The 14,710-nt window shown below is 34.0% G+C and overlaps 1 protein-coding gene across 1 annotated transcript; it reads left to right on the top strand.

The window, feature by feature from the left end:
* Nucleotides 1-6,496: 6,496 nt before the first annotated feature.
* On the top strand, nt 6,497-9,533 carry LOC117105857. The gene is made up of 5 exons (XM_033247168.1): nt 6,497-6,612; nt 7,619-7,761; nt 7,979-8,077; nt 8,434-8,601; nt 9,357-9,533. The coding sequence occupies exons 1-5, from the start codon at nt 6,594-6,596 to the stop codon at nt 9,531-9,533; spliced, it is 606 nt and encodes a 201-aa protein (XP_033103059.1). The 5' UTR covers nt 6,497-6,593.
* The last annotated feature ends 5,177 nt before the right edge of the window (nt 9,534-14,710 follow it).

The raw sequence follows: 14,710 nt of genomic DNA, 5'->3' as shown, positions 1-14,710 counted from the left end.
AGGGAAAAGAAATTGCATACCCATTAATAATGATGATAAAGAGATTTAAATTGTAAATATTCGTAAGTACGTAGGTATCACACAATGTTAAGAAAGGGATTTACGAATCCGCTTCCTAAGATTGCGCTTATCAAAATGTAGACAAGACAATCATTAAACTGTTGTATTCGCCGGTTTTCAAAAGTGCAATGAAATTCTGTTGGTGTTAGTAAATTTGACGGTGGAAGATAGCAAAACTAAATCAAACTTCGAAAATAAGTGTAATGCAATTTGCAAGGAAAGAATAATAGATAAGTTAAAATACATAATTACCGATCACTATCACCCTAAAAATCTAGTTGAAATATTCCACTTGTGGAGCCCTGCAGTGTTTTCATGTAATGTACTAGGCCTATTAAAAGTTGAATGAGGAACATGAACAGTTGGACAAAGTTGAAAAAGGTAGAAGATGGAGAGGGAGAGTGATTCGTGGCCATTGCAGGGGTGGCCCAGGATTTGCCCGACGAGGGGGGCGATGAAAGCAATGTGGGCGTGGTCGACCGTCGAGCTTCGATTAAAAGGTTTCGAAAGTGGTCCAGGGGGCGAAGCCTTCGAAAAGTTCAACAGTTTAGGGGTTTCAAAGGCTTATTTAATCGATTTTAGAGTCTACTAATATAATAAGAAAATACATATAATTTTTTTCTCCCCGACGAATATTGCTTTTTCTCCCCGACGGGGGAGGGGGAACAGCACTCCCCGACGGGGGGACTGTGCCCCGCCCCCCGCTGGCGCCACCCCTGGGCCATTGAATTGAAGATGTCTGATGCTCATTCAGACCATAGTAGGCCCCACATTGGCTTTATGTGGCACGTTTAACCTCTGTGGCGTACGTGGCGAATCCCCCGTCCGTTCCAGCGTTTTTGAGAGCTCATGTGTTACGCCACCTGTTCGTGGTCGTCGAGAGAGAGCATCGACTGGTAATTACGATCGAATAATCAATTTGCATTGAGGGCGCTGAACTCGAAAAGATTTACAACTCAACGTAATTTTGTATGTGTATTGTTTTTGTACATATTTCAATTAAAACACAAAATATAATAAAAAGAAATAAAACAATATATATTACTATTTTCTCAAATAGTTATAGTTAGGAAGCTACCTGGTAATCCGATAACTTACCTATTTGGAAAGAAGCTAGAATACGTGGCAACCGTTAATTACTTTGGTCACACCATTATATAATGTTGATGAAAATGATAAACGTCAGTATCGTTCTCTGTGCATCTGAGCCAAATTTCTGGTGTTCTGAAAATGATAAGTGCCTCTTATTTAAGTCATTTTGTATAAATATGTATATTGTGCAGCTCTGTGGTCTACCTATAATGATGCCACTCTGAGATCTTTACGGGTCTGTTACAATAATGCTTTTCCTATTTTACTCTGGTTGCCTCCGTATTGCAGTGCTAGCGATATGTTTGTTAGTCGTGGTATTCCGGCATTTTAAAAAATATCTTAGAAAAGGCTGTGTATGGTTTTCGAGAACGTATTTTAAATAGTGACAACTTCTTAGCAGCGGCGGATCCAGAGATGTTCAAAAGGAGGGCCGGAAGGGGCCGAAAGTGGGGCCGATCGAGATAACACTACTCTATGGGGTCCGGAGGCATGACCCCGCGAAATTGTTGTGTTCTAGACGCCCGAAAATAATCTCCGATGCGTACAATCTTTTCTGTTTCTTTTTTCTTCTTTTTTTTTTCTCCCCCACCCCCTCCAAAAAAAAGGTGGGGGGGGGACGATAGATTTGTTTGACGGCTCAAGCTGAATTGTAGGTGGTGTGAACTGCTATACCTTGTTTTCATTTTAATAATATTTTGTCACACTGGTTTTTTTTTTCTCTATGTTTAAGCTGTACTGCTGTCAAATTTAAGTGAGGATATGGACTACGGTCTGAAATTAAAGTGAAATGAACGAATATATATATATATATATATATAAAGCTGTCTCTTATACACATCTAGATGTGTATAAGAGACAGTATTTATTCATCCTCTCTAAAAATACTATATAATATAGTATCTACCATACCATACTCTAAGTAAGTATGTATATTATATTTATTGTATATAGGCCCTATAGATATATAAGCCTATATTATATAATTTATATAGATCAGGATAATGATAAAAAGCAAAAAATATCAGGTAGAAACAAACTACAGTATTTAAATTCTTTATTTTCTCTTTTGACTTTAATTAATAAAAACAATTGAATGGACAAACGAGTATATGAATGTCCACTACAAGCTTAATATTTCATCCATAATCTTAATGATGATGTCATTCATAAGCACTAATGGTCATTCATAAGTTCTAATGGTCAATCAATCCAAATTTTCAGGTGCGTTATGCCAGTAGTTAATATCATGGGCCTCAGTAAGTTCATTTTAAGTTCAGGACGAGAAAATAATTAAAAAAAAAAACCGCGATAAGCGTTTCCATATAGATAGGCCTATTAGTAAAGTGAAAGGTGATCTGCGGCCTTGACTATGAACCCGGTCGAACATCTTCAATAGTACTACATTTTGCTACGTGCCGACTGCGATCTGGCTTTAGGCCAAGAAAGGTGAACTAGCCTCGTGACCCCAGTCTACCACTGCCCACATTTCATGTCTAGCCGGCCTAATCGTTCCGTACTTACTCCTCATTTTAAGCACGTTTTTTGAATACAAGTGGATTTCTAGTGGCGACATTTCATTCATAATTCTTTATAATTCCGGATAAAAATATAAATAGATTAAAAAAAAATATATTGTTATAAATCATATATTTTTATTTGGATTATTTTTTATGTATTGTTTGTATTTTTCTTAATAATTATCGAATTCTAGATAATTATTTTTATACGATAACTGAAATAATTGATATTTAGCAAACATATTGATATACCTATTATAATATAATTAATATTATTATCATTACTATTATCGGTATTATCATAATTGTTATCTTATTATTATTGTTGTTATTATTGTTGTTGTTGTTATTGTTTCTTATTGTTATTATTGTTATTATTATTATTATTATTATTTTTATTTATATATTTTCGTTTGCCATTCATTATTTTCAAGTTAAGCAAAAGTCAACTAATTTACAACAGTTTAGAATTTTATAAAAAGATATAAACAAAGATTCTAAACAACTTTGTTTACAAATGCTAAGACCTGGTAGTGAACGCGTTACAAGTCCTCACCTTAACACTACACCGACCTACTTTCACAGACAAACCAAAACAGAACTGAACTTGAAATAACCTTGAACGTAGTAAGCTGTCTGAGTATCCGAGTGCCAATAGAATGCCACCCGTCAGGATATCCCATCCATCCAATTCTGAAAGTTACACAACTCTTGCCAAAAAGATCTATACAAACGTTTTTGCCAGCGAAACACGTAAACAGCGGGTATTGGCACGGTTGTAATTAAGATATACATGTTTTGAAATGATATTAAATATAAATATAGTGATTTTTCATATGGTTTGCCAACAACAAAGTTATTTCTTGTACTGTACTAGTTTGCTTTTACAAAACCAATAACAGTTCTGCATTCAGTATACAGCAATTTGCAAGTGTATTTGGGATTGTCAAGTATACTGTTTTATGTAACACACAAAATAATAAATGACATATAAAAATAAAATTAACAGTAATTTTGCTCTATCTTTAAGTCTTAAAGGTATACTGTACTACAAATGTGGAAAAACCTTCAAAAATTCAATTTTTCATTTAAAATGATAAACTAAGCTACCAACCTTCAAAAGAAACACAAATCGACACAATTCAGTTTTCGCTGACTTACAGATGTTTACTACGAAAATGCATTGATTACTGGCCAAGTCATGTTGTATGTAAAAGACAGCTAGTAATATTAATAATAATAATATAATAGTAATATAGAGTAATATTTGTACATCTTAAAATAGGAGAGGAACAAATTTATCGCTCGGATTCTTAACTGAAAGTTAATAACTTACACTTAATTATACAAAGCAACAATTCACATATTCGATAGAATTCTAGTTTTTAAGTTTCCTTTTCGCTCAATGCCAACGGATCTATTTAATGCAATGTAATTTCCATTCACCAATTGTCTTGGCAAATGGCCAGCTCTTTTGTAAATTGGTCCGTTTCATAATCGTAAGGCCTATTATAGTAAATCTTACCCAATAGAATAAACGAAAATATTTTTAATGTTCATTTGTAAGAACCGCATAGGCCCTACGTTATCAATTTTCAATAAGTTACAGATTTTCAATGACACTTTTTACCACAAATTTTCTACCAGGTATCTAAGGGTGAGAGTAGAGAGCAGCTTAGCTCAGTCGGTTAAACTGGTGGTAGCCACTGTGTCTGCGCTGATAGCACACGGTCTTTAGGATGAGACTGGAAATGAGTCTTCTTCATATTATATATATATATACATATATATATATGCCCTGTATATAATATATATATATACATATATACACACGTACATACCGTATATACACATACATATATATACATATATATATATAAATATATATACCACTGTCTCTTATACACATCTAGATGTGTATAAGAGACAGATATATATATATACATCTCAGCTGAACCCCAATAACATAGATTGTACAAATCAAGCGATTATATTTATTTAAGTCTCAATGGATCATTGTTCCAATCAAATTTCATTATAATAACTAGATCTACCATCACTTCACAATTAAAATACTTCTATTTTAGCTAGAAAAAAACCATTTAATTATTTTCCCGGTGTCAACATATTTGTATTTGTGTATCTATATTGGGAGTGAATATTTTAAAAAATGAACTAAGGCGAAAAATTGAATCAATGTCCGTTTCACCTGAACTATCACTTTCACACGATTTTGAATTAGATAATTAGCTAGTTGACTGCATGAGAAGATGTTAAGGTAATTTGCGGAGACTTAAAACTACTCACACATACGTACAAGGTGAAGGCCTGCTCCTGATTCCATTATTCACGCGGAGGGATGGTCGCTCAATCGACTCGAGTTAATTACGGCATCAAACGATCCACGTTGACATTCAAACCGTCCTCTCAAAGTCGTTGCTATCAACTGAATAACTCAATGTTTTAGATATATATTTACAATCTGTAAATTAATATCTGTATCTTTGATTCTAGTTTCGTATATTTGATATACTGAATATATAGGTCTCTATACAAGCGACTTGATGAGCAACCAATTTCAGATAAACAGATCAATGTGTAAAGGACAAATTAATTAATTGTAATTAGTGTATTTAAATGTATATATATATATAACACACATAATAATGAGTGGTCGATACAGAAATTCAAAATAGAGGGAGTATTTTGTAGTCATATACATAATGGAGGGTGCAGACTACCTGAGGTACAAAGTGGTATGGCTTTAAACCCTGCACTTGCTGCAAATGTCACTCTCAGACATAAATTTGTATGTATTGTTCAAAATGTGTGTGTGGGGAAAGCTGGATACCCCTTACCTTTAAATCCTCCCCTGTCAGTAAACTATAGTTTGTTTTGATCTCTTTGAGTAGTAGTAGGCCTACATTATAAATCTGTTTTCAATATAGACATGTTTTGGAAATTAACTAGGCCTACAAACAAGGGACACATATGCCAGGAACACCTAGGTCTCGTTACCAAGTATTTGATAATTATCAAGGCCCATAGATTGGTTTGTAAGACCATAGTGAGCCATTCACTTTCCAAGAAACACTAGAGGCCTGTAAGACACGTGCGATGTTATTTTTTTCTGCAGGCCTATACTAATTATTATGAAAGGCCTCAAAGTATCATTGGTTGAGACGGGAACACACCTTTGTCACACCCCTTCAGCCCTAACATTCAGATCAATACTAATCCAATCTCCTCATGGTTAATTGTCTAGGCCTAAGACAGTTTTCAACCTTGATAACTTTTGCGCATTATGAGATTAGTGACAAAATATACTTGCTAAGCCAATCGATTTCAGTTGTGATTATACGTCCCACTTTTGAAGATATACTCTCTGTCGTAAAATTAAAAAACCTCAAAAAATCAAAAGAATTAAATTGCTTATTAAAATGTTATCACCTTCCAATGAGACATTATAAAAATTATAAAGAAAAAAAAATCAGCATTTCAATTATTTACAGTCATTTAACTACAAACATTTTTCCATGATCAAATTTTCGATTAGAAGCTAATTATTATATGCAATTTTTATGATTTATGTTTTAAAAACATTACAGACGTTATCTTTAACATCGGTATTAATTGTAGCTTTTAGTGATTCGAATTTCATGACATAGAAAAAGCACGGGGAGATGGTATAAATCAGAAACCCTTTTAAATCTTCCTTAATCCTCTAAACAAATGGAAGCAATTGTACTTATGAAACTTTGGCTCACAACTCCTTATATAAAAATGAGAGAAACGAATCGTCCTCCAATCGTTTGCGACATCAGCAGAGAACATCAAACTCAAGTCTAGGAGTGGTCTCCAGTTAACTTAACTTAACTTCTGTTCGAGTAGCTTAGTGAGGACAAAATCAGCGAGAGGTACACCATGACTAGGACCATGTTATGTAAGTTAACAAACCGGCATCTTCTTTAACAGATGTTTCGAAATTATTCAATCATTATGATCCATTTTTGAAAATTTTCATTAATGTAAAATTAATTTCACAAGCTATATTCTCATTTTGAACTGGCTCACATGTATACAATTTAACTTTATGTGTCAATTAAACATTTTAAACTGTCGTTATCGGCATGGTCGCTTCACTTTACCTACGTCTGCGTATGCAGCACGAAAGGACGACATCGCAAGAGGAGACAGAAACTTTGCCTAACTTATTTAATTTGTGTAACAGAGTTTTGAATTTGATGGACACACATTAGGATAGACCAGGTAGGACTATACAAAAATCACTTAAGCATTCTTAGTGTTTTTAACAGAGGCCAACCGAAACCTCTCCCTGGCCTTATGTCTTAATATTTTTAATCAAATACGAATTCATCTGTAAATATCGCATCGGCACTCCTTTACCATAGCCCGGACACTTAAAGATTACAGGTCAATTTATAATAAATTTAAAGTACATTCCACTGACCAAAGTAAGAAATCAACGTTTCTGTTTACCTCTTAATAATTTAATTTATTTTAATTTAGGTTAATTAACCCATTACATGATTTGAATCAATGTTATGTTATTTGTTATTGGTCTTCATAAATTTATACTTGATTACCTATACATTGATTTAATGGTATAATAATAATAATAATAATAATAATAATAATAATAATAATAATAATAATAATAATAATAATATTAATAATAATAATAATAATAATTATTATTATTATTATTATTATAATCATTATTAGTAAAGCTATCATAGCCATTCCGATGTTAGTCATTGTATCAGAAGTGACTAACCGATAGCACAGACTCCGTAATATAGCATTTTACCTGAGCCACTGTTACAAAAGGTGTATGTTTAAACAAATTATTATTATTATTATTATTATTATTATTATTAATATTATTATTAATAATAATATTATTATTATTATTAATGTTATTAAAGCTATCATAGTCGTTCCGCTGCTAGTCGTTGTATCAGATGTGAAGGTAGCAGCAGCCACTCTTATGACGCAGGCATACTATAACGATGTTGTAACCAGCACCAGAACTTTATCCCATTCGACGATAGGTGTCAAATCAAGATTCGTAAGTGATACATTTGAATAACAATATATCCATAAAGATGAGTTAATATACTTTATAGATTAAATTCACTACGGTACTGTATTTGAATTAGTGAAAGTGTTACTTTTATTGCGCTTTTCCTGCGTTTATAAAGTGGTAGAACTTTTAAAAGTAGTCCTAAGTTATTAGATTTCTAATAAAAATTAGAATAATAAAAAATATTATCGTTCCTCTATAGAAGGCTCAACGAATCCCTCAAATTGTGGACACTTCTGTTACATTAAGTGGTCTGCCCGATGTCTCAGCTTTGACGTATCGCAGACGACAAAACATGACGGTGAGTAAGCGCGTCCAGTTTTTTGAGTGCTGCCCTCTCTAGTTTTAAAAGTAATGACCAACTTGTGATTATAGCTAATAGTCATAAAAAAAATGTACTTATAGACTTACTTCCCCACGCTTAGATGGCAATGAGCCACACAATATTATAGCTAATAATATCCAAATGTTTATTCATTGTCTTCTGAAATACCTACCTACTGTACCTACAGAGGTGCAATCGTCTTACCTTATAAAAAGACACAGTGCCCTCATACTCTAAAAAAAATGAACAGTATACCTATGGTAAAAATCACTCAGATGTGACGTCATCAATATTATTATTAATATTAATTATTCCCATTTTTTTTCTTCCAGGAAGGAGATCTGCTTCAGACACACTGGGTCAACATGTTGCTGTACCAGAATGCAATGCAACTTGTTGTCACTGACGAACAGAACTACTTGGGCTCCCAATCTTTCCTTTCTGACTTTCAAAACATTGGAGGCACCTTGAGTAGCACAGCTTCCAAAATTTCAACAATCGTAAGTGGAAATAAATTTGTATGTAATAAGTGGAGTAATAGTAACAAATACAATAAATGCAATTAGATTCGTGCATACTGTAACTATTGTAATGATATTATATTCATGCTTGCGTTACACCACCATAGTTCTGAAAAGAACTGTTATTGGTTGAGAATGTCTCGACGTTTCGATTGAGTTGATTCAGTCGTCTTCATGAGAATAATCTGATTGATCTGATTGAAGCAACTTAATCGAAACGTTGAGACATTCTCAACCAACAATAGTTCTTTCCAGAACTATTTACGTGGTGTACCGCCAGAATTAATATATACCGTATTATGCCATGCAAACCTTCGAACAATTTATTGTAATAATATTATGTGTGTGATTAAAGTAACTACCGGTATTGCACCATGATCATCATAATCATCATCATCATAATCATCAGGGGACCAACGATATGTATTTTAAGAGCGGCAGTGCGCCTTTTAGCATGTGGATTTTGATGTTTAAGATTGTTGTTTTTGTTTCGATGTATTTTGCTGCATTTCTTGTCAACTTTCATGCTTACACCGTTCAATGTAGTAGTGGAGATTTTTGAAGCTTGGCCATTCAATTTTTATGCCCAGCATATGATGCCTTTTGATTTTTTAAGCATGTACGAAAAAACAAGTAAACAATCAATGCATAGATAATATTTAATATTATCCTAATGGTGTTATGTTTATCGTTCCGATTTTGATTATTACTTTTTCCACTCTCTACTGGTTTAGATATATTTAAGAAATACTACCGGAACGTGTATCACATCTTCAAACGGTACCTTAGTGTTCGCATCTGACGCCAACGAAGTTGAGCGCAACGAACGCGATTATTTGGTTTTGTATGCCATAGCCTCATATCTACCTGACACATTGGCTGACTTTACAAGACTAAAAAATTCGCTTTGATAGTGTTAGGAACATACACTATTTTGAACACGGGATGGCGATAGGATGTTCCCGACGGTGGGGGGGGGGGGGGTGCGATGTACCTGACGGGAGGTCCGATGTCTCCGACGAGAGCAAAGTGGACGTGGTCGAGCGTCACTCAAAATCTTCCGGGCTTTCAAATGCTTTTAACCAATTTTAGAGTGAACTAATACAGAAAATACATATAATTTTGTTGTACCCGACGAATTGTGTTGTGGGAGGATGCTTTCTCCAACGGAAGCCCCTGCTTTCAAACATAGGCCTATAAAGCGATAGTTTTACATTCTGAAATCTGTTTTTCAGTGCTACGCAATATGTTAATACAATACTGTATACAAAGTGAAGAACTTGAACCCTTTACAGCCCTACAAGCTGATACTACCCGCTCCTATAATAACAAGTTCTGACATTCCTAATTCTATCGATTATGTAATTGAATTTAAAGTCAGAGCTAATGGTGATGATATATTTTGATACCATTATGAAAAATTACGGCTTTAATTATAATTAGCTATTGACTGATGTGGTTGAAGTATTAATTGTTATCATTATTAATTAATATTTATTATGTTAAATTGTTTAATATGTTCACATTTAATTCAATATTTAATATCTATAACTTGACTTCAAATGGTCCACTGACCAAATTGTTTATTGTAACCCATGTTAATATTAATACCAGACGATTCTGTGATGTGCAACATTTTATGTACAGTGGGGGATCCAGGAATTCGAAATAGATGGACCCAGGGAGGGACTTTCATAGAAAAGGGTCTATACTACCTCAGCCCCACAGGATGTTTGAGGCTGAGGTAAGAAAATTTATGAGTAGGCACCTCCAGATGGCTGGAAGAAGTAGCCCTCACTCTCTTCTTTCTGTCTACATTTTTTATAATTTTCCCTTGCCTTGAATCCGCACTTATGTTCTCTTGACTCAACCGACCTGCATCAAATGACCGGCGATTAAAGCCGGGCATTCAATGCGTCGTACGAATCCAACTCCGCTCCCGATGAGCCGTCTGCTGATTATTGTCGGTGGCAGTCTGAACGAATCGTCATTAGAAACGACGGCTGCGCTCGCGTCGTGGCGTTGCATTTTCCCTTGAACCGCGTCGATCAACACTATGGAATATTAGAGACTATTGAATTCCATTTCTTTAGCATTTTAGGCGCAAATTTATATGGATGCAGTTTAACATTGTTTTTTTTTTGTACTGCTGGAAGAGGCCAATCCGCCACTGTTAGGTCGTCGTGCGATTTCAAGCGACTGAATACCGTAAACGATACACATGTTTTCACTGACACATTGCAACTGGCAAGCTACATGTGATAGTAATATTCTATAGAACCTAGGTTAAATAATTTCACCTAGTGGCCTATGTTTCTTAGTAGTGACGAGATCGTAGGTTGAAGTCGACATGAGCGCTACCGGCAAATAGTTGAGTTGAGTCGTAGGCCTAATGGCGACATAAGCTTAGCTTAAGATTATTGGATGCTGATTTTAATGTTTTTGTTTTTCTTATCACTATGTTCCATAGGTCTTTATTACAGTGGGCGTGTTTACCATAGTGGTCACAAATGTGTTGCAAAGCAGCCATCGTAAACTGCAAGACTTTTGGTTAATTTGCGCACTCTAAGCACTGGCACACAACGCGCCCTCCGCTCGGAGTCTATGCGCTTGTCCAAAGGCAACGACAAATGATCCGCAGCAAGCAGATTGTCGTTTAAATTGATCAGCGGCGCAACGCGTGTCACGTCGCAGTCTGTGCACCCGTCCTGTCCTAAGCCGGTTTTCCATGGAGACGAATTTATTCGCGCAAATCGAAATCGTCGGTTCATGCGCATGCACATTCATAATCTATGGAGCTTTTGCGAAGCGATTAATATGCGCAACCAATCAGAGCTCAGGAAGCGAACCGACGCTTTCGATTCGCGCGAATAAATTCGCCTAGTGGAAAACATAAAATGCACCACTGAGCAGAACTTTATTGACGTAGGCCTATTTTGGTGACAGGCCTAAACCAAAAAAAAAAAGTTTGTCACGCAATTAAAAAAAAATTGTCATTATTATAAATATTACTTATACATTATTATATTAAATGCTTTCATGTAAATGTGCAATAGGCTTAAATATTAGATACTAATAAATACTTCAAAAATATTGGTGCAACTCATGTTGTGGTGTAAAGACTATTTTTTGTTAATATTTTACCATCAATGTATTGTCAATCGCAGTGAATTATCATTGCATAAAATTCCATACAAATAAAAATTTGTAAAATGTGTATAAACCTGTTTAAACAATTATAAAATACATTAAAAATGCAGGTATCGCACACATAAGAAATAATATTCAAATGCATTTCAACAATTGTAGTTAAAATGAACGAAATAAATAGAGTTGGACGGCATCATACTTTATATTTAAAAGTCGATTATTGTGTTATTTATTTAACAAAAGTGGGAAGGGGGGTGTGGATTTTCCCGACGAGAGGGCTGGTGCCCTAGAGGAGAGTGTAAGTGGATGTGGTCAGTGGGTTTCTCAAGACTCATAAAAAGGGGTATAGGGAAATAAGCCCAGCAAGCTATGACAATTTAGAGATTTGAAAGGCTTATTTCATCGATTTGAGAGTTTAACAATCTATAAAAATTACATATTTTTTTCCCACCCCGACGAAATGTGTTTTTTTTTTCTCTTCAGACTAGGAGCAGGTTCCACCCTTGCACGGTTGTTGCGAAACTAATAATTTGATAGGACGTTGGCTCATGTTGTATATTATGACGGAGGCCTGGTTATTTGACAATAGATAGATGTTCGCCAGAGGCCTAATGTTGCCAAGATGTCAGCAAATGAATTACAAGTTCTATCATCACATTCCTACACAATCCATCAAAATGACGAAAACTTATTAAATTTTACAATAGTTCGGGTATATAAATATGTGGAAAACAATTCTCCAAATATAAATATATAAGCATATATAAAATATAAATACAATAATTATAAATAATTATGTACCCCCTTTAATAGGTATAATAAGCGACGAAGTTTGTATTATTTTAAATGGTTGAGATGACACAGTTTAACAGATTATTTTCAGAAGGAAAGAAATTGTTTGAAAAACACGAGTACGACATTTGGAAATTAACAAAGGAATTGGAAAGATTATTGAGACTGCGAATAATTTTTTTTCCTTTTTTTTTTAATGGAAAAACAGTAATAAATTTCAGTGTGAAAAACAATAGGCCTATAGACAATGATTTTTTTACGAGTATGTATTGACAGATTCTGTTAAACAAAACGACAAAAAGATGCTTTGTTTATTGCTGTATTATTGTAAGCTGTTCTGTGGAAGGGGTGAACTTCTAGGTAGTAAGATTGTATTTGGAAATCGACACAGTTTTAGCTTCCGTCACATATAACAATTTCGAGAATGGCATCTCGACAGTGACGTTTCCATGGTTAAATGGATAATTTCAAATATTGTTTCGATATTACATATTTCGCGGAAATATCAGAAGGGCTATTTATTATAAATTCAGATTATTTTACTTGGATTCAAGACATTTCAAGTTTCATTATGGTGGAAATACTTAACCACAACAACAACAACAATAATAATAATAATAATAATAATAATAATAATAATAATAATAATAATAATAATAATAATCACAATAACAACAACAACAACAAGAATAATAATAATAATAATAATAATAATAATAATAATAATAATAATAATAATAATAATAATAATAATAATAATAATAATAATAAACACCACTTTATAGTCCTGGGTAGCAAAATTAGTGAGGGTGAGTAAAGAGGAAGGGTCCTGAGTAGCACAATTAATGAGGGTGATTAAAGGAAGGGGTCATGAATAATATTGAGACCGAGTCAATGCCGTAGCCAGCTATTGAGACAGTTGGGACAGTCTCACACAATTTTGCTAATGGGTCCACGAAGAATGGGTCAAAAGTTTTAAAACATGAGTCCAAATTATGCAATTTTATGCATAAAATGAGTCCACTTTTTGAAAAATGGGCCCAGGTTCCTCATATTTAGCCTAAAATGGGCAACATTTTGGGAAAATGGATTGATTTTCCATAATTTTACGTAAAATGGGTCAACTTTTAAGAAAATGGGTTTAAATTTTTTGAATTTACGTGTAAAGTGGGTCCACCCTGATATTGTCCCACACAGCTTGAAAATCTTGGCTACGGCGTTGGACTGAGTAGACCAAAGCCACCTCGAGCCACCCCGAAGGAATTCCTTTATAGACATACTGTACCCACCCAGGCGCCTGAAGCAGCCGTCCACTCTGTTACTAAAAACATTACAGTATATAGCAGAAAAAATGTCACGTGATAGATCCACTAACACAATTTAAGTGACTAGTGTTTCAAAGGTTGTGTTTTAAAGGTTAATGATATCCAAACGGAATCGAGGAAAATCTCATTTTAGGCGCAGATCAAAAAGGATCATCTTCGAAGAACTGTATCGTAGAGCGCTAGGTAATGAGCAGCTAAAAAGTGCATTCCCAAGAAACATTTTTTTTACAGATTTCTGGATCATACTCTTTTTTTGCAGGAACATAAAAAATTGTTTCGTTTATCTATACAATTCTTGCATCCTTTAATTACATTTCCACATAAAATGACGATGATAATAATACTGTAATAATAATAATAATAATAATAATAATATTAATAAATAATAACAAAAATAATGATTATAATGATGATGATGATGTTTGTTGTTACTCTTAATGATAATAATAATAATGTCATCTTATTAGGCGCACGTATCCATCTCTTGGTAGAGCTGCTCGCGGCGCCGTTTTCCACCCGCAGAGTGTAGATGTAGCCTTTTTTCTGCATTATTATTTTGAATTAATTAATTCTATTTAAATTATTTATTTATTTTTATGTATATTTATTTATGACAGACCTGACATAGATGGGAAAGATAGGCAAAATAAGATGCAAATACAGTCTTCGGGGTCACCATCCATCACCACCCTGGCGCATTCCCGGACCATTGACATGATACCATTGTCATGTTATTGTTACTTGTATAATAATAATATAATAATAATAGTAATTATTATTATTATTGTTATTGTTATTATTATTATTATTATTATTATTAT

The sequence above is a fragment of the Anneissia japonica genome, unplaced genomic scaffold (genome assembly GCF_011630105.1).
Source record: "Anneissia japonica isolate Jap-2015-1 unplaced genomic scaffold, ASM1163010v1 scaffold287754_len4335492_cov202, whole genome shotgun sequence".
NCBI lineage: Eukaryota > Metazoa > Echinodermata > Crinoidea > Comatulida > Comatulidae > Anneissia > Anneissia japonica.
The sequence above is the reverse complement of the archived record's forward strand: the minus strand, read 5'-3'. Positions and strand labels throughout refer to the sequence as shown.